Source organism: Brassica napus, chromosome C6 (genome assembly GCF_020379485.1).
Source record: "Brassica napus cultivar Da-Ae chromosome C6, Da-Ae, whole genome shotgun sequence".
Classification (NCBI taxonomy): Eukaryota; Viridiplantae; Streptophyta; class Magnoliopsida; order Brassicales; family Brassicaceae; genus Brassica; species Brassica napus.
The window spans coordinates 6,237,805-6,263,894 of record NC_063449.1 but is presented as its reverse complement, the minus strand read 5'-3'; the positions used below and the strand labels follow the sequence as shown (position 1 = coordinate 6,263,894).

General features: G+C 31.2%; 4 protein-coding genes, 1 long non-coding RNA gene and 2 pseudogenes across 5 annotated transcripts; 2 read left to right on the top strand and 5 right to left on the bottom strand.

Moving 5' to 3' along the window:
- On the bottom strand, positions 1-3,217 carry LOC106424439 (pathogenesis-related protein 1-like). The gene is made up of 2 exons (XM_013865193.3): positions 2,803-3,217; positions 1-758 (listed from the first exon to the last, which is right to left on the bottom strand). The coding sequence occupies exons 1-2, from the start codon at positions 3,140-3,142 to the stop codon at positions 721-723; spliced, it is 378 nt and encodes a 125-aa protein (XP_013720647.1). The 5' UTR covers positions 3,143-3,217; the 3' UTR covers positions 1-720.
- A 1,257-nt stretch (positions 3,218-4,474) lies between these two features.
- On the bottom strand, positions 4,475-7,214 carry LOC125589217. The gene is made up of 2 exons (XR_007325395.1): positions 6,640-7,214; positions 4,475-6,548 (listed from the first exon to the last, which is right to left on the bottom strand). It is a non-coding gene; the product is annotated as an uncharacterized LOC125589217 (long non-coding RNA).
- A 3,007-nt stretch (positions 7,215-10,221) lies between these two features.
- LOC125589283 lies at positions 10,222-10,347 on the top strand (annotated as a pseudogene).
- A 1,841-nt stretch (positions 10,348-12,188) lies between these two features.
- On the bottom strand, positions 12,189-13,203 carry LOC106424442 (pathogenesis-related leaf protein 6). Its single transcript, XM_013865196.3, has 2 exons — positions 12,480-13,203; positions 12,189-12,337 (listed from the first exon to the last, which is right to left on the bottom strand). Exons 1-2 carry the CDS (start codon positions 12,817-12,819, stop codon positions 12,189-12,191), a joined length of 489 nt encoding a protein of 162 aa, XP_013720650.1. The 5' UTR covers positions 12,820-13,203.
- A 9,094-nt stretch (positions 13,204-22,297) lies between these two features.
- Positions 22,298-23,684, top strand: LOC106424395 (probable LRR receptor-like protein kinase At1g51890). The gene is made up of 2 exons (XM_013865150.1): positions 22,298-22,848; positions 23,219-23,684. The coding sequence occupies exons 1-2, from the start codon at positions 22,298-22,300 to the stop codon at positions 23,682-23,684; spliced, it is 1,017 nt and encodes a 338-aa protein (XP_013720604.1).
- On the bottom strand, positions 23,662-25,437 carry LOC106424433. Its single transcript, XM_013865189.3, has 2 exons — positions 25,185-25,437; positions 23,662-24,651 (listed from the first exon to the last, which is right to left on the bottom strand). The coding sequence occupies exon 2, from the start codon at positions 24,555-24,557 to the stop codon at positions 23,934-23,936; it is 624 nt and encodes a 207-aa protein (XP_013720643.2). The 5' UTR covers positions 24,558-24,651; positions 25,185-25,437; the 3' UTR covers positions 23,662-23,933.
- LOC125588299 lies at positions 24,985-25,822 on the bottom strand (annotated as a pseudogene).
- Between the last annotated feature and the right edge of the window lie 268 nt (positions 25,823-26,090).

Below are 26,090 nucleotides of genomic sequence, written 5' to 3'. Positions count from 1 at the left end.
CTGAAGAACTTCAGTGTTAAAAAAAAAGGTTTAAATAACGTAAGCTTACTCAGTTATTCTGCCTTTTACAATGCACTTAACTACTAGATATAGTTTGGATTGTTTTTTTAAAACGAATTGAAACAAAACGTAAATTTCAGGTTTGGTTCTCCAGCAGTCTCGCCCACTGTGTAAATAAATATACGTACAACAAGGATATTAATAGCTGATCTTCTCTTCCAGGGTTTTGGAGTCCTTTTTGTATATAATTGTGGTCGAAATTAAGATTAAATTCTTCTATATTCTTAGATATGAAAAGACTTTCATTTATCTAAATATATTTTTTTTTGGCCTGAAAACAGGAAGAAACCATGATCCAGAAGTCAGAAACCAAAATCAAGAGCTTGAAGACCGGCGTCTGCTTCTTCTAGTAGGATTTGCTCCGTAAATTTATTCACAAGAATAATTTTACGAGTAGAACAAACATTCTTGATACATAAAATTAAAATTACAAAAAATAACATTTGATTGATGTGAATGATGGTAAACCTTACAACCTCTTTATCTGAAAATCATAAGTTACTACATCCTGAAAGTAAAAGAGATTCAGATTATCCTTATTCATAAATATATTATGTGAATTCATATTAGTGTCAAGATTAGTAAGGGTACTCTCCGATGTAATTGCCGGGTGTGTCATAGTTACAAGTCACGAACCACCAACCATTGGTACACTGAACCCTAGCGCACCCTAATTTCACTGACTCTCTCCACACCACCTGCGTGTAATGCAAGCATTGTTGTCCACCAGTAGTTTTAAAATTCAAAAAATTAAAATATATATATATAGAGAGATATATAGAGATATTACATGTGATTTTTCCGTGCTCATGCACGGGTATAAATATTTTAAAGTAAATGTACTATAATAATTGATTGCTATTTACTTTTAATTTTAAATTAATTTATAATTTGTATGCATCATTTATATTAATAATATTATATTACTTTAATTATACATGTGATTTTATATATGTTATATCTAATCAGTTTTGTTATTTTTATAGTCCATTTAGTTATCATTTGGATCAATTGGATTGCATTTCTGAATTTAACTGTAATATTTTTTTATTCTAAATATTAAAATTTTTTATTAATTTCTTATTTGCATTTAGGTGGTTGTTGTCTCAGATATGTAAATATATTTTATGAATATTATGTATAACCTAAGATATATTGTGTTTAGAATGAAATAAAAAATAAACTAAAGTGTCTAATTCCAAAGTACATAAATTAGTATAACGATAATATTCTAAAGTCTCATGCATATATATAAATTTTACAAAATAACTAAATTGTAACAGTTGGTTAATATTTTATTTTTATTTTTAATATGTTTTGAGTTGTCCTATGATTTATATTTATAAAATAAATTACTATTCTTATAAAATTATATATATTCTATCATAGATAAATCTATTATTTTAGATATAAGTTGGATTAATTAAGCGATGATTAATATGAAGTATAATTATTTTTATTATAATTAAGTAAAATCAATTTTATTTATCATTTAAATGTGCATTTTTTCATAATATTTATTAAATTATATGTTGATGTTTTTAAGAAAATATTAGAAAATAAAGTGATGATCAATAAGAAGTTATATGCATAAGTAACTGATACATTTTTGGAAACTCATGAACACATATCAATATTTACAATAATTAAAATATTTTATAAATTCTAATTAACTTTATGCCTTTGATTTATTGAATTGAAACTGAAATTTATTTTACATAATCTTAAAAATGAGAATTCATATTTGTTTTGGTATTTTAATTATAGTTATCTTAAGTTTCACAAACATTAAAACATAAAATTTAAAAGAAAATCTAATATTAAGAAAAAATAACTTTTATAATGATAAAATATAATATATCTACCTCATTAAACTATTTTATAATTAAACGATGTTTATTTTTAAAATTGATTTTTATTTTTTTTAATATCTCTTAAAAATAAGTAGTAAACAAAATTGTGATTGTATTTGAAAGTAATATTATATAAGTAAAATATAATTTCTCGATTTTTTTTGTTGTAATTGAAAGATATTATAATCAACTAAATATATGAAATATAAATAAAACATTTAAATAATACTAATTATAAACTATTTTTAGTCAATTAAACAAATAGCAGTTTATGTTACTTCCCTAATTATTTTATTTCACCATCTAAGAAAATAGATAGATATATTAAAATATTTCTAATACTTTGAATTTTTTTATTGTTTAAAATTATGTTTTAAAAGAAATAATATTTCTTTTTATAATATCAAGATTATCTGTGTAAATTGTTTTTTATGAAATCACATTATATACAAATTTATATTTTTCATCTAAGAAAATATAGATACAAAGAAAGTATTATATTATTTCAAAAGTATATTTTATGTTATTTAAAAATATTTTATAAATGTAATATTACTATTTTGTGAACTTTCCATTTTTTATGAAATCATATTATATATACATTTTTTTTTTTCAATTCGTTTTTTAACTTTAAAAAAAATTCCTTTTATTATATGTATATGTTTTTTGGAAAATTTTAAAAGGAAACTAAATAAAATAATAAATAATAATATTTTAAATGTAATATTTTAATTTATTAAATATATCAGTGTAATCAACCATTGTAAGAGTTAATTCGAGAGCAACACATAGAAAACTGACTTCTCATATGATATTATAGAGATTCATTTATTCACCCTTGTTAAAATAATGGGATATGAATTGTTTGTGATGTATATATTATATATACCTGTGCAAGAATTGCTAGTGTAGTTGTAGTAAGGTTTCTCAGCGACCCAAAGATTGACGGCCGATATGGCCGAGAACGTGCTGCTACTTCCCTTGGCTAGGTTTTCTCCGTATGGTCCGGTCGAGTGCACGAGGTTGCAGTCGGATTTTCTAGCATTTGCGTAGTTCAGTGCGTAACTCGCAACTGCTGCGTCCCATACAAGGTTCGGTACTCCGACCAGCGAACGTGCAGCGTTGTGAGTGTTTATGAAGTCTTGCTGTTCAGTGCTCTGAACGCTGGATGCAATAAGCAAAATGCTAATCGCAACTATTGGAAGTGATGTGGCTGTGAAAGCATTCATTATCAAACTTTTGATTCGCTGATGTTTGTGTAAAGACGAAAGTGTATTGTTTGTGTTGTGAGGAGTTGGCCTCACTTATATACACAGTGTTTGCATAAGAGGTTAGCTAGTGGTTCTGGGAAACTTTGACATTGGAGAATTGACTTTTCTTTTTAAAGTATAATCATAGAATGTAGTTTTATGGTGAAGTAAACTGATATATAAAAGTGTTATCATGACTTTATCACTATTAAGCAAACATTAGCTAGATCTATTTGGTCTAAATATAAGATAAAATAAGCAGAAGTCTCAAATAAAACCAGTAGTTGAGTTGCAACTGAAAAAAAATTAACAATTTTTGTAGAATATGAACCCTAGTTTTTTTTTTTAAAAAAATTGTTAACTAGTTATATAGTTAATAAGCATTTTCGTCTTCTTTTTCTGCTTTTCAAAAAAAAAATCTATATATTTTCTAATTTGAAAGTGTTTAAATTCTAATAGCAATGTCTATTTGTTTGCATACGGTAATTGGCATGTGCATGGATGTGATTCTCCGCCGCTTACAACGTCGTCAAGTAGGACATTCATAGGGTAGTACAAACTCAAACCACTTTTACTAATATCTATATAATTTATTTTTCAAGAAAAGATAGATTGAATGTAAAGACAATGCAGATGGGGTGAATGCAGCCAAGTGGATGTAGACAGTGGATCACGATATTAAGGAACCTGTGAGGTTTGATCAAACTCATCCGACTTGTTCAATGTTGGGCCGGCTTGCACAAGTTACGCGCGGACAATCTATGGGCTTAGTCGACTAAGCCCATTAGGTTAAGTGCAACATAACATGTTCGTTAGATCAAGCAAGACACAATTCTTCTTCTTCAGCCACAAGAGACCAAGCTTCAAAGAGAGACAAGCTACACAAGAGAGACGGAGACATTAATATAAGCATAGAGAACATTGTTGAGCTCATATTGTTCTAGCTTAAAGGCCTTGAGACTAATTGTGTCTTATTGGTGTCTCTAAACCATCACAGTTCTATAAATGATTGGTTCTTGTACTCTTTATTGATTTAGTGGAGTTTGGGAGCAAGAGTTCTCCCACGAGACGTACCGGTTAGAGACTGGGCACTCGTTAAAATTGCTTTGTGTCATTTAAGTTTAACATATAAGTAACAAGTTGATCACTTAGATTGAGAATCATACGAGGCTGAAAAGTAACAATTCCTCGCATGCGAGCATATGATGCATTCTAATAATGAGTTCAAAAGAACGAATATGTATTCAAATCATTTCAAACCAAACAATTAACACTAATTAATATGGTAAAGTTCCCGATTTTTAATATATATATATGAAAAGCTTAATATAATTTATTTGATTACATAATTTTTTTTTTTGCAAAAAGCATTGATTACATAAATTACCAAAATCTACTTATCTTTTCAGTGTCCAAAAGAACTTCAGAATTAATCATGTTTGAGATGACCTATTAGAAGATAAATGACTTATTAGAAAATGATTCGGGATACAGTATGACTGAAACCAAATCACAAAAAAATATCATGTAAACTGTAAAGATTACATGGTCAATAAATAAATTTTTGGAAGCCTTCAAAATTTAGCAAACCGGTCGTCGACTAAGTGGTAGAGCCCACATGTTGAGTGAACAGTGTGCGTGAAGACCCGCTGGCAAAAACGGTCGAGGCGTTACAAATATAAACCTACTTAAAATATAAAAATGTATCAAATTTTGATTAGTTCTTAGACGAATATATTGATTGTTTGCGTCGGGGTCAAAACCATTAACATTGTAACCTCATATTGGAGAGCTGGGGTTGAATCATTTACGCCTGAGAAGCACCAAAAAGGTTGAAGCCATAGCCACTTACCCTTGTTGTTCTCGGCCCACTGATATATGGGGTTGAATCGTTTATTACTAGAAGACTGACAATTGCAAGAAACAGTATTTTACTCGTTCTCCCTTACTCGTATTCTAAATCTTCGTTTAATGTTCTTTCTAAATTCATTCTTGCTACCAATTCTCATTTGAACCCTTCCACAAGAGAGAAATAACAATAATAAGTGCTAGGCAAGAAAGGGTATTGGCATCTTATGTTTACAAATTACAATCAGACTCGACCAAGGGGAATAGCAAGTTAAACTCTAGCTAAGAGCATTTCAAACTCACTTCTATATTTTTCCTTTAAGATATAAAAACTATATTATAGAGGCGAATTTTATTCTAATGTGTCTCTATAGTAGAATTTTGTGTAATGTTATTTTTGCTTTAAAAAACACTAGGTGTTTTACCGGCACTTGCGGGCTTAATAATTTTACAAAAAATTGTAAATGGATATATTATCAATTCAAAAACCATTAGAATAAATTATTTTCATGCTTTAAAATATTTAATAATTAATTAAATATTAATAAAATTATACAAAATAGAGTTTTTATTAAAATATTTTTTTTACGTAAAATAAACTTGAAAAAAATTCATATATACACAAACTATATAGATGGAGTTATATTTATTTTTAAAATATTCAAAATATTATGATGTAAAATATTTTTTTGGATAATATAATATATATTTTTTTTAGATAATGATGATTATCAAATTCATAAAAAAATTTAATTTATGGATATTTATATATTAAGTATAATAACGACTTTAAATGCTCTAATTTTTAACGTGAGACTGAAAGATAACTTCACAAATAATATTATAGGTATTTTTGAATTCTTTGCCAACATTTTTTTAGAAATTATCACAATGAATGATTTTGATTGTCCTAAAAAAATTATCTTAAAAATATATGATTTAATTTATCTTATGTGACCTATATATATATATATATATATATACAGATTAAAATAGAATCGGTTTAATATTACTAAACAAATATTATATAAAAATATATATATTATTGTAATATTAACAAATTAAATATAATAGAAATTTAACTATGAATTTTTTCGTTAGAATTTTTGATTATTCTGAAGATAATGATAAATTTATCAGCTAAATCACTAAAATTATTTATTAAAATTAATAATTAATCATAAAATATGACTAAGCCTAAAATTATAGAAAACACATATCATCAAATTCACTTGTTACTGATTATTGGTGAAATATAAAATTAAGTTAGATTAGATTTAGAAAAGTCACGCTAATTTTAATAAACTCACTGGATATATTTTTTTAAGTTAGATTACTGTATATTTTTTTGAAGCTTTTCTGTTTTACATCTTTTTGTCTTGTTTATCCTGTGTTTTCCTAATCATTAACCTGTAATTTATGGGTTTTGTCTTATTACATTTAATATCAAACTATCGAGCGTGGTATTTCAATGGGTGATTTAGTAGAAGCGCTTTTACCTTTTATGAAAAATTGTTCCTGTATTGATGAAGCGTATCTGACAATAACAAACACTTCTTTATTTAGAAATCAAACAATTAAAACAAAACAATTTGGTGTCAAATCAAAGGAAGGATTGAAGAAATTACATGTAGAAATTGAATCCATGGTCCATGGATTCTCCTTGTTGAGCTCGTTGCTTTAACGCACCAGTCCTTCCACGCAAATCTGAATCAGAGATAGAATAATTATTCATTTACAGTCGATCAACAGAAGTGACGATTGCTTCGTTGCCTCGTCAGTCTTTGTCATTAGAACCCTTGAAAGTCCCGCTGAGAAGACCAGATTATACTCGTGCTCCTCCGACCGGAGCAGATACCACATCCTAATCAATTGGGAGTTTCACTGTCATTTGTCTATCAAATTCTAAAAATATATAGGAATAGGGAAAACAAAAGTTTGTGGAAGAAGGAAGAGGATCGTGGGCTAAAGAAATGGTTGCTACAGTTTTTTTTTTCCTCAACATTATTTTGTTCTAATTGATTTTTAAAAAAATTGTAAATATGAATTACATGTCAAATTTTGATTGGTGAAGTGACTTGTGTTTTAGTATATAAGGAGGGATGCATCAAAGTGACAATCATAATTACAATAAAATTTATCTATTTTAGAGGAAATATAAAAAGTAATTTGCTAAAAGTGGTTCAAAAATTGAATTGGAAATACAAATATATACATCAAATTCAATCAAATATAAGAGTAAGTTAAAAGGGTAGTAAAATTACAACTACCTCTTTATGGCCGAACAAAAAATATATATACACTTTTACCATTATTCTGAAGTATTCTTGAGACCATGAGTATTTAATCTTAAAATTAATATACTTAAAAATATATTTTGATTGAAAACAAAATGAAATCAGGTAAACGTAAATAATTCTAAATTTTTAAAATTTAAATTTAATACAAATAAATTGTTTTCCACATAGATAAAACTTCACGAAATGGCAAACAAAAGCGTAAATCCATAGCTGAAGCTTCACAATTTAGAAATGACGAAAGCGCACCTCATCTATGGAGAGTTTGCTAGATGTCTTCGCCATTTGGAACCCGGAGATGCAACGGATCCTGGGCAACCTCGGGATTCAAGATCCACCATAACGCACATCACACCAGCATGCTGAACAGGAGCGAAGAACCGATGTCACTAGCTTGAGACTCTTCCAAGATATCAACAGCTAAATTTAGTAATTTTTTAAAAATATATATGTTTTCTAATATATTTTAATATATTTTCCTTTTAATATATATTTTGAATTTGAATTTTATTTTTTTGTTAAAATTATTTTATAAAAATATTTAAAATTAACAATAACGCTGTAAATTTGTTGCTAATTTAACGACAAATTAACAAAGACAGACTCGTTAACTTGTCGTAAAATTAACGACGAATTTACAACACCATTCGTTTTTACTTTGTTTTTATATTTTACGACAAATTAACTACATAAAGTATTGTTATTTTGTTGTGAATTTTACATCTCTCTAACAATGGATTACCTATGAATTTAATGACTAATTAACAATGACACATTACATTATGAGTCCATTACGACGACGTAAAAGTACGTCTACTTTACAACAAAATTTCTTACTACTATTTGCGAGGAAAATCATTCATCTTAAATTTTACGACACAAATTATCTAACCTCTATGTAATTTATTTGAGCTTGAAGACACAAACTTTATATCAATTTCTAATTTGTCTCATGTCATTTTCACAAATTTATCTTGTTTTTTGCAAGTTTTTCATAAAAAGACAGATCTAAAAATTTTGGAAGTGTCTTTTCTGTTTTTTATATGTTAGATTCGAATAATAATTTAGATTCAACCTAATTCGATCTGCCATGTATTGTTCTTCTGTCCTACAGCAGTGGAGGCTTGGAGACTAGCACGAATTGAGCCTCCTCCCTCAGGTTTCTCCCCTTCATCAATCTTCCTCAATCTCCATTATCTAGTGGCGGGTACCAAAAACAGAGCTTGTCTCAGTGTAATATCAATTCTTTCCCTTGGATCCTTTGGAATCTCTGGAAGTGGAGGAACACTCTAATATTTGAGAAGAGTCGTTTATCAGCTTCATCCCTTGTCTCTAAAGCTCTAGAGGAGGCAGAGATATGGACCAAGGTTAACTCGGGTGATCACTCACGTGTGGAAGCTCAGGTTCAGCCTATTATTTCTCAGAATGCATGGATAAGCCTCCCTTGGGTTTCATCAAATGTAATATCGGAATGGCTTGGGTCGGTTCGGGACCTTTTACGGGAGCCAGCTGGGTTACAAGAGATAGTTGTGGGCGCCCTATTCATCATAGTCGTCGAGCTTTCTGTTCCTCTGCTTTCAAACGAGAGTCTGACTTAACAACTCATATTTAAAGCTTCTTCGATAGAGGTGAGACAGTCCCTTTTGAACCTTTATCACTTTATGGACCTCTTACCTCTGATCCAACAAATCCTAGTTCTCTTGCACCGCTTTGAGGAATGGTCTATATGCTATGTCTCTGATCAGAAAAACAATGTAGCACAAGCCATTGCATAGAGTGTTGTCACAGGGGCTCATTCACAATCTTATGTTGGGTCTGGTGGCCCTTCGTGGCTTGATCAGCTTATTCAGTAAGAAGCAGGAAACTGAACTCCCTCCACCTTCGTCTTTAGGGGGTCTCTAAGTTGTTTTCATTACCAGTTTTTTCTCTTAAGAGAGCTGTGGTGTCTACTGGTATCTGTATTGTTTCAGTTTTTGTTGGAACTCGTTTTTTGACAAAGTGGTGTGGACCATTTTTCTGATGGGTTTTTCGACAGAGACGTCTGTCGGAAGAACCAGAATTTGGGCACGATGTAATCGTCACCGTGAACACTATGAGTTAGTGTATTTGTTGGTCAAAATCGGAGTTATTTTGAATGATAAATGGAGATCCAAAGTAGATGATTTACAAAGCTTGTAAGCTTTATATTTGGCTAAGTATAAAAATTAGCAAATGTTTCACTTTGAGTATTTGAATTTGGATTTGAGCTTGGATTTGTTAATGAGACATTGTCTATTAACATATCATTATAAACTTTATTTAAGATGATCTTTTGTGTTTGTTTAGACACAAGAAAGCAAATTCAATTAAATAAATATATTATGTTTCAAACAAAATATATTTATATTGCCGTTAGTTGTTATCAAAAGAGTCGTCAATGGAGAATCATATCTTCATTATGACATTGATATCTGAATTAACTCTCCATAAAAACACCACATCAGTTTCTTTTGTTGAAACTATAAAGGTGACAATGTTAATACTCATTCAGTACAGGTTCATAGAACAAGTATAGTAAAAAGAATTTTCCCACTTGAATATTTGATTCTTTATTTATTTATTTTTTATTTTTGTCTTCTCTTCGTTTCTTTTTTCGAATCTGAAAGTATACACAAAATTAGTTTTGCTAGGCTTCTGATAGAGTGATGCAAATCAGAAGATTTTTTGCAGTTGTATCTTGGGACTCATTACGTTATCGAACCGTCGCACTACGAGACGTATTTTGAGTTAAGGAAAGAGATAATATATCGCCTCTGCAGTTGAATCATTTTTTTCTTAATCTTTGGTATAATCTTACCATTTTTATTCTTTACAATATTCAGTTCTCCGTAGTTTATATAATACGGTCTCATTAGTTTTATAAAATTTAAGAACGGGTGCGATCATACCAGCACTAATGCACCGGATCCCATCAGAACTCCGCAGCTAAGCGTGTTTGGGTGAGAGTAGTACTAGGATGGGTACGGTGACCTCCCGGGAAGTCCTCATGCAGTGGATTTTTCGCTCGTACTCTCAAAAGTTTTTTTTTCTTTTCTTGAGTCATGTATATAGAGTCATTTCTATTCATGTGGGGAATTGTTGGAACTCGTTTTTGACAAAGTGGTGTGGACCATTTTTCCGATGGGTTTTTCGACAGAGACGTCTGTCGGAAGAACCGGAATTTGGGCACGATGTAATCGTCCCCGTGAACACTATGAGTTAGTGTATTTGTTGGTCAAAATCGGAGTTGTTTTGAATGAGAAATAGAGATCCAAAGTGGATGATTTACAAAGCTTGTAAAGCTAGACATCAAGTAAATGGCTTGATGAGGATAACTAAGCTGACACGCCGGAGTTGGCTGCTGGCACAACAGGGTGGTGCCTTACAGCGCCGCAGTCCTCTAACATAGATAGCACTGGGTCAAAGGGCTTTGGAACCTTTTCTTGCTTTCGAGCCCTTCCATCTCATTTCGCTGCACTGTTGTGCCTCTTTGGCTGAAGGCTGGCCTCCGACCTTTGAGTATTTGAATTTGAATTTGAGTTTGGATTTGTTAATGAGACATTGTCTATTAACATATCATTATAAACTTTATTTAAGATGATCTTTTGTGCTTGTTTAGACACAAGAAAGCAAATTCATTTAAATAAATATATTTATTTAAAACATATTTATATTGCTGTTAGTTGTTATCAAAAGAGTCAATGGAGAATCTTATCTTCATTATGACATTGATATCTGAATTAACTCTCCATAAAAACACCACGTCGGTTTCTTTTGTTGAAACTATAAAGGTGACAATGTTAATACTCATTCAGTACAGGTTCATAGAACAAGTATAGTAAAAAGAATTCTCCCACTTGAATATTTGATTATTTATTTTTTTTTATTTTTTTTTGTGTCTTCTCTTCGTTTCTTTTTTCGAGTCTGAGAGTATACACAAAACTAGTTTCGCCAGGCTTCTGATAGAGTGATGCAAATCAGAAGATTTTTTGCAGTTGTATCTTGGGACTCATTACGTTATCGAACCATCGCACTACGGGACGTATTTTGAGTTAAAGAAAGAGATAATATCTCGCCTCTGCAGTTGAATCATCTTTTTCTTAATCTTTGGTATAATCTTATCATTTTTATTTTTTACAATATTCAGTTCTCCATAGTTTATATAATACAGTCTCATCGGTTTTTACTTCTCTGTTTGATCCCATACTGTGTCTTTTTTGGACCTGAAGAACTTCAGTGTTAAAAAAAAAGGTTTAAATAACGTAAGCTTACTCAGTTATTCTGCCTTTTACAATGCACTTAACTACTAGATATAGTTTGGATTGTTTTTTTAAAACGAATTGAAACAAAACCTAAATTTCAGGTTTGGTTCTCCAGCAGTCTCGCCCACTGTGTAAATAAATATACGTACAACAAGGATATTAATAGCTGATCTTCTCTTCCAGGGTTTTGGAGTCCTTTTTGTATATAATTGTGGTCGAAATTAAGATTAAATTCTTCTATATTCTTAGATATGAAAAGACTTTCATTTATCTAAATATATTTTTTTTTTGGCCCGAAAACAGGAAGAAACCATGATCCAGAAGTCAGAAACCAAAATCAAGAGCTTGAAGACCGGCGTCTGCTTCTTCTAGTAGGATTTGCTCCGTAAATTTATTCACAACAATAATATTACGAGGAGAACAAACATTCTTGATACATAAAATTAAAATTACAAAAAATAACACTTGATTGATGTGAATGATGGTAAACCTTACAACCTCTTTATCTGAAAATCATAAGTTACTACATCCTGAAAGTAAAAGAGATTCAGATTATCCTTATTCATAAATATATTATGTGAATTCATATGAGTGTCAAGATTAGTAAGGGTACTCTCCGATGTAATTGCCGGGTGTGTCATAGTTACAAGTCACGAACCACCAACCATTGGTGCACTGAACCCTAGCGCACCCTAATTTCACTGACTCTCTCCACACCACCTGCGTGTAATGCAGGCATTGTTGTCCACCTGTAATTTTAAAATTTAAAAAATTTAAAAAATATATATATATATATATAGAGAGAGATATTACATATTTATTTATTCACCCTTGTTAAAATAAGATATGAATTGTTCGTGTTGTATATATATTATATATATATATATATACCTGTGCAAGAATTGGTGGTGTAGTTGTAGTAAGGTTTCTCAGCGACCCAAAGATTGACGGCCGATATGGCCGAGAACGTGCTGCTACTTCCCTTGGCTAGGTTTTCTCCGTATGGTCCGGTCGAGTGCACGAGGTTGCAGTCGGATTTTCTAGCATTTGCGTAGTTCAGTGCGTAACTCGCAACTGCTGCGTCCCATACAAGGTTCGGAACTCCGACCTGCGAACGTGCAGCGTTGTGAGTGTTTATGAAGTCTTGCTGTTCAATGCTCTGAACGCTGGATGCAATAAGCAAAATGCTAATCGCAACGATTGGAAGTGATGTGGCTGTGAAAGCATTCATGATCAAACTTTTTATTCGCTGATGTTTGTGTAAAGACGAAAGTGTATTGTTTGTGTTGTGAGTAAGTATGAGGAGTTGGTCTCACTTATATACAAAGTGTTTGCATAAGAGGTTGGACCACCCGCAACTGTATATTTTGAGGGTCCTTAGCACATAATCCTAGACTAATTGGAATAAAATAATATTAACAAAGCTCAGTTTGGTAAGGAGCAGTCCTAAATTAAGAGGTTTTAAGGAGCAAATCCTTAGTGATGTGGCAAGCTCTTTTCCGATCATCAACGGAGCTAACGTCTTCCGATCACTTATCGAAACCACTTTTAAAACTCATTAAAAGATTAGAATTGCTATAGAAACTTGAAAAAAAAAAATTTAAAAAATAACTTATAGAAACCACTTTTAAAATTGATTAAAAGATTAGAATTGCTATAGAAAATTAATAATTATTGTATTTGGTGATGAAAATATATTTAAATTAATAATTATTGTATTTTTATATATTTAATCATGTAATAAATAAATATTTAAATTTAACATGTTTTAATTTTTTTTTTCTTCTTAATGATAGTTACTCATGCAAAAATAAATATCTTATTTTTACATGTTTTTTTTCTTAATGAAAGTTAATCATGCAAAAATAAATATTTAAATTTGACATGTTTTAATTTTTTTTTCTTAATGATAGTTAATCATGCAAAAATATATATTTTAATTTCACATGTTTTAAAATTTATTAATTTTTTATTTTTAAGGATTCCAAATTGGATAACACCATTGGACATACTAATTTGATTAGAGTTCTTAACTATTTAAAAAAATAAAAATACTTTAATTTTACTAAGGATTCCAATGGTGGTAACACCATTGGAGATGTTCTTAGCTAGTGGTTCTTGGAAACTTTGACATTGGAGAATTGACTTTTCTTTTTAAAGTATAATCATAGAATGTAGTTTTATGGTGAAGTAAACTGATATATAAAAGTGTTATCATGACTTTATCACTATTAAGCAAACTTTAGCTAGATCTATTTGGTCTAAACATAAGATAAAATAAGCAGAAGTCTCAAATAAAACCAGTAGTTGAGTTGCAACTGAAAAAAAAATTAACAATTTTTGTAGAATATAAACCCTAGTTTTTTAAAAAAAAAAAAAATGTTAACTAATTATATAGTTAATAAGCATTTTCGTCTTCTTTTTCTTGATAGGACGTACCATCTATATATTTTCTAATTTGAAAGTGTTTAAATTCTAATTATAGCAATGTCAATTTGTTTGTTAGTGGTTTCCAATAGAGGAGGAGTTGTCCTGTTGGTCCAGGTCAGGGATCCACTCTCCTCTAGTGCGAAATTATTAGCTTCACATGTGGCCACGCGGATATGGGCCCATGCTTACGACGATTTGAATCTCCGGGAGAGGATTCATCCGTGGGTTGCACCTCTCACCCGGAGGTTAGGTTTGTGTTTTTAATAGATCCGGGTTTAACTTTTTTTATCAAAAAAAAAATCTCTATTTGTTTGCGTACGGTAATTGGCATGTGCATGGATGTGATTCTCCGGCGCTTACAACGTCAAGTGGGACATTCATAGGGTAGTACAAACTCTAACCACTTTTACTAATATCTATATAATTTGTTTTTCAAGAAAAGATAGATTGAGTGTAAAGACAATGCAGATGGGGTGAATGCAGCCAAGTGGATCACGATATTAAGGAACCGTGAATTCACCCTGCGCGGATTGAATTGTAAGGATTCCTGTGAGGTTTGGTCAAACCCATCCGACTTGTTCAATGTTGGACCGGCTTATACAAGTTACGCGCGGACAATCTATGGGCTTAGTCGACGAAGCCCATTAGGTTAGTGCAACATAACATGTTTGTTTGGTCAAGCAAGACACAATTCTTTTTCTTCAGCCACAAAAGATCAAACTTCAAAGAGAGACAAGCTACACAAGAGAGACAGAGACATTAGTATAAGCATAGAGAACATTGTTGAGCTCATATTGTTCTAGCTTAAAGGCCTTGAGACTAATTGTGTCTTCTTGGTGTCTCTAAACCATCACAATTCTATAAGTGATTGGTTCTTAGACTCTTTATTGATCTAGTGAAGTTTGGGAGCAAGAGTTCTCCCACGAGATATACCAGTTAGAGCCTGTGAACTCGTTAAAGTTGCTTGTGTAATTTAAGTTTAATATATAAGTAACAAGTTGATCACTTAGATTGAGAATCATACGAAGCTGAAAACGCAACAATTCCTCACATGCGAGCATATGATGCATTCTAAATTTCTAATAATGAGTTCAAAAGAACGAATATGTATTCAAATCATTTCAACCCAAACAATTAACACTAATTAATATTGTAATGTTTCCAATTTTTAATATATATATGAAAAGCTTAATATGATTTATTTGATTACATAATTTTTTTTTTTTTTGCAAAAAACATCGATTACATAAATTACCAAAATCTACTTATTTTTTCAGTCACTTGTCCAAAAAAACTTCAGAATTAATCATGTGTGAGATGACATATTAGAAGATAAATGACTTATTAGAAAATGATTCGGGATACAGTACGAATGAAACCAAATCACGAAAAATATCATGTAACTGTAAAGATTACATGGTCAATAAATAATTTTTTGGAAGCCTTCAAAATTTAGCAAACCGGTCGTGGACTAGGTGGTAGAGCCCACATGTTGAGTGAACAGTGTGCGTGAAGACCCGCTGGCAAAAACGGTCGAGGCGTTACAAATATAAACCTACTTAAAATATAAAATGTATTGAATTTTTATTAGTTCTTAGACGAATATATTGATTGTTTGCGTCGGGGTCAAAACCATTAACATTGTAACCTCATATTGAAGAGCTGGGGTTGAATCATTTACGCCTGAGAAGCACCAAAAAGGTTGAAGCCATAGCCACTTACCCTTGTTGTTCTCGGCCCACTGATATATGGGGTTGAATCGTTTATATAAGATTTTTCTTTGTCAACAACTTTTAGCAACTTCTAATAAAAGTTTGAGGCTGTTAAAACGTCAAATGAGACCAGTTGAGTTCCTTCATTTTAATACGAGAATTAACAAACAAAAAAAGTAAAAAATAAGGATTACCTATACAGTGTATTTTTTGTTTATTTTGTTTGTCAAGAGCTTGGAAAAGGTATTACTAGACAGATTAAGACTGACAACTGCAAGAACAGTATTTTACTCGTTCTCCCTTACTCGTATTCTAAATCTTCGTTTAATGTTCTTTCTAAATTCATTCTTGCTACCAATTCTCATTTGAACCCTTCCACAAGAGAGAAATAACAATAATAAGTGATAGGCAAGAAAGGGTATTGGCATCTTATGTTTACAAATTACAATCAAACTCGACCAAGGGGAATATCAAGTTAAACTCTAGCTAAGAGCATTTCAAACTCACTTCTATATTTTTCCTTTAAGATATAAAAACTATATTATAGTGGCGAATTTTATTCTAATGTGTCTCTATAGTAGAATTTCGTGTAATGTTACTTTTGCTTTAAAAAAACATGCATCAAAGTGACATTCATAATTATAATAAAGTTTATCTATTTTAGGGGAAATATAAAAAATAATTTGCTAAAACTGGCTCAAAACTTGAATTTAAAATACAAATATATACTTTAAATTCAATCAAATATAAAAGTAAGTTAAAAGGATAGTGAAATTACAACTAACTCTTTATGACCGAACAAAAAGTATATATACATTTTTACCATTATTGTGAAGTATTCTTGAGACAACGAGTATTTAATCTTAAAATTAATATACTTAAAAATATATTTTGATTGAAAACAAAATGAAATCAGGTAAATGTAAATAATTCTAAATTTTAAAATTTAAATTTAATGAAAATGAATTGTTTTCCACATAGATAAAACTTCACGAAATGGCAAACAAAAGCGCAAATCCATAGCTGAAGCTTCACAATTTAGAAACGACGAAAGCACACCTCATCTATGGAGAGTTTGCTAGATATCTCCGCCATTTGGAACCTGGAGATGCAACGGATCCTGGAGCTTAGCCTCCGCAACCTCGGGATTCAAGATCCACCATAACGCACATCAGACCAGCATGCTGAACAGGAGTGAAGAACCGATGTCACTAGCTTGAGACTCTTCCAAGATATCAACTGCTAAATTTAGTAATTGTTTTTTAAAAAGTATGTTTTCTAATATATTTTAAAATATTTTCCTTTTAATATATATTTTCTATTTTGAATTTTATTTTTTGTTAAAATTATTTTATAAAAATATTTAAAATTAAAAATAACGCTGTAAATTTGTTGCTAACTTAACGACAAATTAACAAAGACAGACTCGTTAACTCATCGTAACATTAACGACGAATTTACAACACCATTCGTTTTTGCATTTTTTTATATATTTTACGACAAATTAACTACATAAAGTATTGTTATTTTGTTACTAATTTTACATCTCTCTAACAATGGATTACCTATGAATTTAATGACTAATTAACAACGACACATTACATTACGAGTCCATTACGACAACGTAAAAGTACGTCTACTTTACAACAAAATTTCTTACTATTATTTGCGAGGAAAATCAGTCATCTTAAATTTTACGACACAAATTTTTTTACCTCTATGTAACTTATTTGAACTTGAAGACACAAACTTTATATCAATTTCTAATTTGTCTCATGTCATTTTCACAAATTTATCTTCTTTTGGCAAGTTTTTTATTCCACGATTTTCATCTTCCTCTCCTAAAAGACAGATCTATAAATTTTAAAAGTGTCTTTTCTGCTTTTTATATGTTAGATTCGAATAATAATTTAGATTCAACCTAATGTGATTATTTTTTAATTATTTAAGCATAAAATCTTTTTTGAAGTTTTTTTTTGTTTTGAAATCATTTTAACGTTTTGGATATGCATGTTTTTCATATTTGAAGATAATATATCATACTTCAGAATTTATTAAAAGACTTTAATAGCAAACTTCTCTAGAAGTCTACTAAACAGTAATGCATTAGCATACTTTTGGAGAAGTCTCTACTATGCAAACTACCAAAATTGATAAGATTTCATTTTACACCAATTATTTTTGTGTACTAAATCTAAATAAAGTTAAAAATTTAACTTAATGTGATTGTTTCTTATTATTTTAGCTTATATTATATTTTTAACTGTTTTACTTTTAAAATTTTATGTATATATTTGTTTTATATGTGTCTAAAACCACGTAAAAATATATATATACAAACTCATTGTGATTATATATGTTTTTATTAATACCTAAGTTATAAAAGCTCTAGTTTCAAACAATACAAAGTATATCTGTGTGTTTTACGTGTTAGATTCAGATAGAATTATATATTTAACTTATTGTGATTGTTTTTTTTCTTATCTAAGCTTTAAAAGTTCTATTATGAAGTTTTAATTTGTTTTGGATATACTTCACCAAAAAAAATTCTGCTAAACTAAGCGGAAAACTAGAATTTCCAATGAAATTCAAACTAAAATTTTCAATGAAATTTACCGCGAGTTAAAAGACTTCGTCACGAAGTCTGCCAAAGAGTTATACACTAGCAGAGTTCATGATGAAGTCTTCTAATTTAGGGTTAGAAGAGTTCTGAAAGAAGTCTGTTAAACTATAATGCATTAGCATACTTTTTGATGGAGTCTTATATAGGATGTACAATGGTCTTCTCAATCATGTTTCACTTTCAGCTACTAGATTTACAGTGACAAAACATGTAGAGAGATGCTCTTTTTTTGATTGTTTTAATCATGTTGTAGACTATACATCTACTTTGTATCCAGTCCAGTAACAACTATGTTTAATGTTGTTCCTTCTTTCAAGTTCTTATAAATATAAAATATTGTATTCATTTAAAATTATTATTAAGATTCTGGTTGTACAACATAAATGGGGGCTTTTGTGTTGTGTCCCTCTATCAATATTGTGTAACTAGGTGTTTTCCTGCATCATGTGCAGAAATAAAGTTTTAAAATTATATTCATAAATAATTTTTTGTTAATTTTTAGTTTTATTATTTGCGCACAATATTTAATTCTATGTAAAAATTAAGATAAAAGAAATATTCTTATTTACATTTAATATATATATATATATATATATATATATATATATATATATATATATCTTGGAAATTTTATTTATTTATTTTGGTTAATATATATTAAATAAAATTCTATAAAATTAAGGGAAAGTTTTGTATGTATAACTAACAAAATATAAAATTAAATAATATTTCTAAAATTTGTAAATATTAAAAAGAAATAATCATTATATGATTAGAAACTTAATTTTTTTTGAAAATGCATAAATTTTTAAATATTTGTTTTAGTAATACAAATTATAAAATTATTTAAATAAAATTAAATAATATTTTCGAAAATTATTATATATTATTATATTCTAACTTTACTATTTATTCTTATATTAATGATGATTTATAAGTTATATATTACTTTATTCCAAAAATTTATCAAAATTATAAAACAACATTAAATATAAATGTTCATGTCACAATTAGTTCAAGCCATGTCATTTTTATTAGATAGTCATGTCATCATTTTGCTTTCAAAATTAATGTGGTGATGACATGTGTCAAAATCACTTGGTAAATAAAGTATAGGGGATTTTGATGATAATGATGATAATAAATTATAATCATTACACACAAATTTATAACAAAATAACACTTGACACATGTTAAACATAACAAAATTCAAATATATCACATTTTAATATTAGATAAGTAACACACAATAGAACAAATAATACATAAGTTCAAATATCTGACATCACAAATTTTAACAACTTATTTTTGTATCATACTTTTATAGCAAATTTCTGTAACTGAGTCATTCTCTACAAAAAAAAGACATTAAACCACATTAAAACATGAACATATCATGTTCAAAAGGCTTATATAAGAGCAGACATATCATGGAAAGTCTACTCTTATTAGCTACAAGAATAAAAAAAATATTGATAATCTCATCACAATAAATTTAAGTTATAAAATTATTCAGAATTTCCACAATTAATAAATATACATGAATGAACAAGGAAATATTAAAAAAATCATTTTTGAATTTGTAGAAAAGTAATCTTGGTGAAGACTTTTGAAGAACTCTTCTAGAAGAAATTTCTCAAGAAGTTTGCTCTCATTGTCCAGAAACATAAAGAAGCAAAATACTGCTAATTTCATCATTATAAAAAACAGCTGTAAAATTCATTCAAGAGCTCCAAAATTGACAAATACACATGAACGAACAAGAAAATCTTAAAAGATTATTTTAAATCTGGAGACAATACAAGTTAACTAATAACAGAGAACACTTCTTGAAAAATCTACTCACATCAGACCTTTCCGAAAGTCATATTTAGGTGATTTTTTCAATTACAAATTAACGAATGAAGACTTTCCAATCAGCAGATTTTTTGAAAAAAATCTTCCTTTGTAAATTACTAGGTTACTTTTGTATTAGGAAAATATTTCAACTTTACCATAGCACAGTTCTCTAGAATTCTTCGTTGATAATTATGTTAATTTTGCAATTTACCAAAATTTGTATAAATTTAACTTTTAATAGAAGACTTTTGAAGAATTTTGTTGTGAGTATACTTCTGGAGATTTCTTCTTAGTGTCAATTGAAGCTTCCAAAGAATCGCAAGAGGTATACTCTCAAAATAAGAGATTTGACCAAAATCTTAGAATAAAAACAGAGCAGGCTTCTGAAGAAGTCTTATGGTAAGAGGACTTCTACACAAGCTTGCTAATTAACTAAATTTTTAAATTAAATATTTTGTTGTTTTATCAAAAATAACCTGCAATAGACTTCTTGCGATACTTTAGAGACTTCTTGTAATATGTGAGGAGACTTCTTTATAATTCTTCTCATAGTAGACTTCTCTCTAAGTCTTCTATGAAAAGTTAAATTTCTACAAGATTTTAGCAAATTGCAAAACTACCTCGATTTTACAGAGACTTCTCGAAATGTCTACTAGAATTTATTGTTACAAAAAAGTTAGCAGATTTCTCTAGAAATCATATGTGAAAAACTCACAAAATAGTCAATTGCAAAACAAACATATGCATTGATCAGAAGAGTTCTCTATAAACTTTCTTGGTGGAGTAAACTTCTAGAGAAGTCTTCATAAGCAAAATAGATCTGGAAATTTTGAATATTATACATAAATCCGGTGATTGATATCGTGTTTAGCATCTCTAAGCACCCAAAACTTTTTAATGAAAGCTACCGGCCACTTGAGTAACTTTAATGAAAATATAATTTTGAAATTCAATTTTTAGAATGAAATGAGATATGATATTCAAGATAAATGATTTGTGTGTAAGAAATTAGATAAGAAGATGTATAGTGCATTTAAATCTTGGTTTTACTTGTTAATGGTGGTTGGTGATATTTAAAACAATGACATTTTCGTAAATAAATAACGAAAAATGAAAATATTTGAGTAAAATTAACATATTACTAAATATAAATATAAAAATAAAATAAAATGATAATATTGTGAATTAGCAGAACTTTTAGAGTGAATATAACAAATTAAAAAAAAATGTTAGTTTTGTGTTCAACCATAAATTTTAAGTAATTTTTGGAAGAAGTCCAAATATGAAGGTGGATCTGAGATTATAAGACCAATAGCGTAATTCGTTATATCTAGACCTGGATTCGACTCTGCCGAGACTAATTCAGGGAGACTAATTCTTGGCTTACTCAATCCCTGAATTAGTCATGCCATACTCAAATACATTATACTAAATTTTTATTAGAAAAATAAAAGAAGCTACTGTTAGTCTGTTACACCTGAGTAATATAAATGTCGAAGATTTAGCACATAGTTTACATAACCTTCATTCCTAAATTGACAAATACCTCTTTAGTGTAATCTTTGCGAGTTTCCCAACAATAATAAGCAACCCTCTTTTGAAATAGAGCAACCACCTGAAAAATGAAAGCTCTTGATGGTGTTTTGCTCCTCTTGACCATAGCTCTTGCCAAATTTCAATCAGCATACTCACAAGATCAATCTGGTTATTGTTTACTCTGCATATTTTTCTCTTTATTGTTCATTCCAGTGGATGTCTTTGATTCCTCAGCAGATTAATCACCCTGTCAAATTATTTGTACTATAATCTAAGAATAAACTTTATTGAGTTGTGTTTATGATATGAATTATAAGAGCACTAGTGTACTGTTACACTCGCATAATGTAGAATTGTCTAAATATGTTTTACGTCTAGCACATAAGGTTATCATAATAGAAATATTTTTGTACAAAATATTGAAGATCTAGATAATAGTCATCCATTCACAAACTTGTACATGACTACCACTTTAGCTTCACGGGATTTGAAAGCCCATGAGACTTGATCCATAAGATACATATCTTGTTCTTCAAGTTACCACTTATACGTATGATTAAATTATTTTAATGACAGGATTCATCAGCTTAGATTGTGGGTTGGTCCCCAAGGACACAACCTATGTGGAGAGAACGACGAACATAACATACATATCAGACGGGACTCACATCGATAGTGGAGTGGTCGGGAGGATCATCAACGACACGTTAAGGACGCAATTTCAACAACAGGTTTGGAACTTAAGAAGTTTCCCTGATGGTCAAAGAAACTGTTACAACTTCAACCTGACAAGGAACCAGAGGTATCTGATCAGAGGAACCTTTCTGTACGGGAACTACGACGGTCTGAATCTACTCCCTAGCTTTGATCTTCACATTGGTCAGACCAAATGGACCTCTGTTTCAATCCGAGAATTGGGCAATTCTTTGATCCGCGAGATCATCCATGTCTTAACAGAAGACAGTCTCCAAATCTGTCTAGTCAAAACAGGAGAAACGACACCGTTTATTTCGTCCTTGGAACTTCGTCCGTTAAACAATAATAATACGTACGTGAGTCAAAGCGGATCGTTGATGTTATTGAACAGAGTTTACTTTTCACCCACTCCATCGTTCATCAGGTAACGGAATATTTCATATAAAGTTCCAACCTTTTTTTTCTTAATATTTAGGTGGTCAGTCTGGTTTTTTTTTATAAGGTCAATCCGGTTACAATTTACAGTTTTGTCTTCTTTTTTTTTTCCACAATAGCTCGAAATTGAGCCACTTTGTGGATTGGATGTTGTTTCCACAATAGCTCAAGTCATCCCACAAATGTTCAAAATTGAGCGTGAAGAGAAGTGTTTATAAATGAATTTAATTCCACATAGATAGCTATGATAAACCTGAATATAACACAAGACCAAAGTGTAAAACAATTTGGTTTGGTTTTGGATTATTCGATTCAGTTTTTATGGCTGTTCTGTTTTTCTTATTTGAAAATAACAAAAGACGCTCGCTGTATAGGTACGATGAGGACATCCATGACCGAATCTGGGTGCCATTCATTAAAGACAACACAACTTCGATAAGCACAGACCTTCCTGTGGATACAAGTAACCCCTACAATGTGCCTCAACTCGTAGCGAAAACCGCTATGATCCCTGCAGACCCAACTCAGCCTCTGAACATACGTTGGAGTTTCGGTGAAATCACTGCACAGTCATATGTATACATGCATTTCGCTGAAACACAGAATCTTGAAGCTGGCGAGAATAGAGAGTTCAACATTACTTTCAATGGCTTACCTTGGTTCAGCTCCTTTAGCCCCTCAAAGCTTAGCATAACAACTATATTCAGTTCAAGAGCTATGAGTTCTCCTGATGGGACATTCAGTTTCACTTTCACTATGACCGGTAATTCAACTCTTCCCCCTCTTATCAACGGCCTTGAGATTTATAAAGTCATAGAAACTTAAGCGGAAACTCAAATGTTTACATGAAGTGTGACTAATGATATTGTTCAGTTCACCGTTGTGAGTTTTCAAATGTGTGTTTCTTTAAAGAAAACATATACATTGATGTTTTCTGAGTGTGGTTTGAGTGTGGCAATTGATTCAAAGCTCTAATTAAAGTTATTTTTCTACTTTCTTCCCACTAGAAACTAAAATTATTCTAGTGGAAGAAGAAACTAATCTCCTACGCCAAAACGACGGAAGCGGTAAACGTTAAACGACACCAACACTACTTGGCTGTCTCAGCTCTTTCCTTATCTTGTGGGTAAAGAGTCTACAAGCATCCATACTTAAATCCACAGCCGCTGCTAAAGCCACGTGCGCCGCCGCATCCTCCAAACATGTCACGTGCTTCACACCTACCTCAACCTTAGGCTTGCTCTGTTTCTCAACTCCTTCCACCGTCGTCGACATCACAAACCCGAAGTTGTGCTGTGCTTGGGGCTGAAGAAACCCGAAATCCGACCCGCATTCAGAACCGGTTCTTGATGATCTTGTACTCAACCCGGACGAAAGATCGAAACTTCCATCAGAGAGAGTCAAAGAAGCAGCCGTGACGGTGGCTGCGGTGGTGATGGTCCCGTCGATGGCGAAACTCCCGCCTAATTTTGTGCTGATCGACGACGATGATGAGATCACAGTAGCGATATTATCTTGAAACCGCTCAAACCGGTAACCTAGAAAGTCAGAGATTCCTGGCTCACGCCATGCCTCGAGACGACCCCATGGCTTCATTGTGTAACCATCAGGTCGAAGGATGAGCCACGCGCCGGGGCTTGACCGAGACACGTGGTTGGAACCAGGTGATGGTACGAAAGGTGTGACCATTGAAGCCATAGCTACTGGCGACCCAGAGAGATCATGGATCGTTACCGACCAACCTTTTCTCTCTGTCAAATTATGTTCATTTCCCGCGGTCAATGACGATAATCTGCAAAATTTACAAGGAATTAGTTTCGTGGTTAGTGCAATTCTTTACCGGAACCAAACCAGATTTTTTTCGATTACTACAATCAAACCGAACCGAAATAAACCTTTTTTTTAATAATATTAGTTGGTTATTAGTTTATAAGCAGAACTAAACCAAGAATAATTCCAAACCAATTCGAACCAAAATTTTCTAGGTTCTTAAATAGATCAAAAACATTCATATCCACACTATCCTTTTTTTTTTTTTTTTTTTGGTCAAACATATCCACACTATCCTATAACCGATACAAACCGAATAATCCGAATGCATATGAAAAAGAGTGAAAAGTTGAAATTAACCATTACCACTACCAAACATTCTGCCATTACCAAACCAGAATGTTTTGCCGGTATTAGTCTGTTCTTAGTTATATTAGCCGAACATTAACAAACTGATTTGAACCAAAATTCTTTTTTTTTGAACTATTCGATAGCCGAAAAAACCGATCTAAACCGAACACGTACGAAAGAGTGGAAAGGTTGAAAATTACTGACCTAGAAAGATTCCGGTCACCGGAGTTTCTTAAACCGAACTTAGACGTGAAAACAGCTTGCTTGTCATTTCCTTTGACCAGAAAAACCTGAGGACTACACTCCGGCTCACCATCGAACTCAAACACAAACCTCGGATCCGGTTCAACCCGTACGCTAACGTGGAGCTCCGGATCCGACCCGGACTTCTTTACCTCCTTGGACTTACTATTAAAGCCCAATTCAGCCCATCCGTGGTAAGCCTAACACGTCCTCGTCTCCGCCGTCTTCAAGTCCAACGAAACCTCGAACCGACCAATCAGCTTCTCTCCCGCACAACACGACGTAGCGGGGGAATAAACCTCGACGGAGAGGACACTCCGTTTAGCCTTCTCAAGAGACCATTCGATCTGAGCCTTGCTTAGAGTGAAGCAAGCAGCGACGGTTGACACGTCACCGGAGCACCACCGTGGCTCAGATTCGGATCTGGTTCGTAACGGAACGGGGACAGAGACTGTTTGGCGTGTGAAACTCTTGAATTTGATCTTACAGTACCAATTAACGGAAGCTGCGTCTGAGACAGAAGGTCCCGACGAAGATGATGCCGGGAACCTAACGGCCAAGTTACCGACGATGATACGTATGAAAGTGCAGGGATACATTGAATTAGGGTTTAAGAGAGAATTGGAGTTGAAGAAAGCTTACGCATTGGAGTAATGTTTGATTCTACAGGAATGGAAAATTGATGAGGAAGAAACAGGGTGGAAAATAGCTGAGAAAATTTAGTTATTTTACAAAAAAAATTGGTTCAACAGATTGCGTGGGGTCAAGTACAAAACTCAAGTGAAATATTCCAATAATCTATTATTTCCTTTTAAATCAGATTTATTTCCTTTTTGACCAAACAAAATATTTGTTTATTTCCCTTTT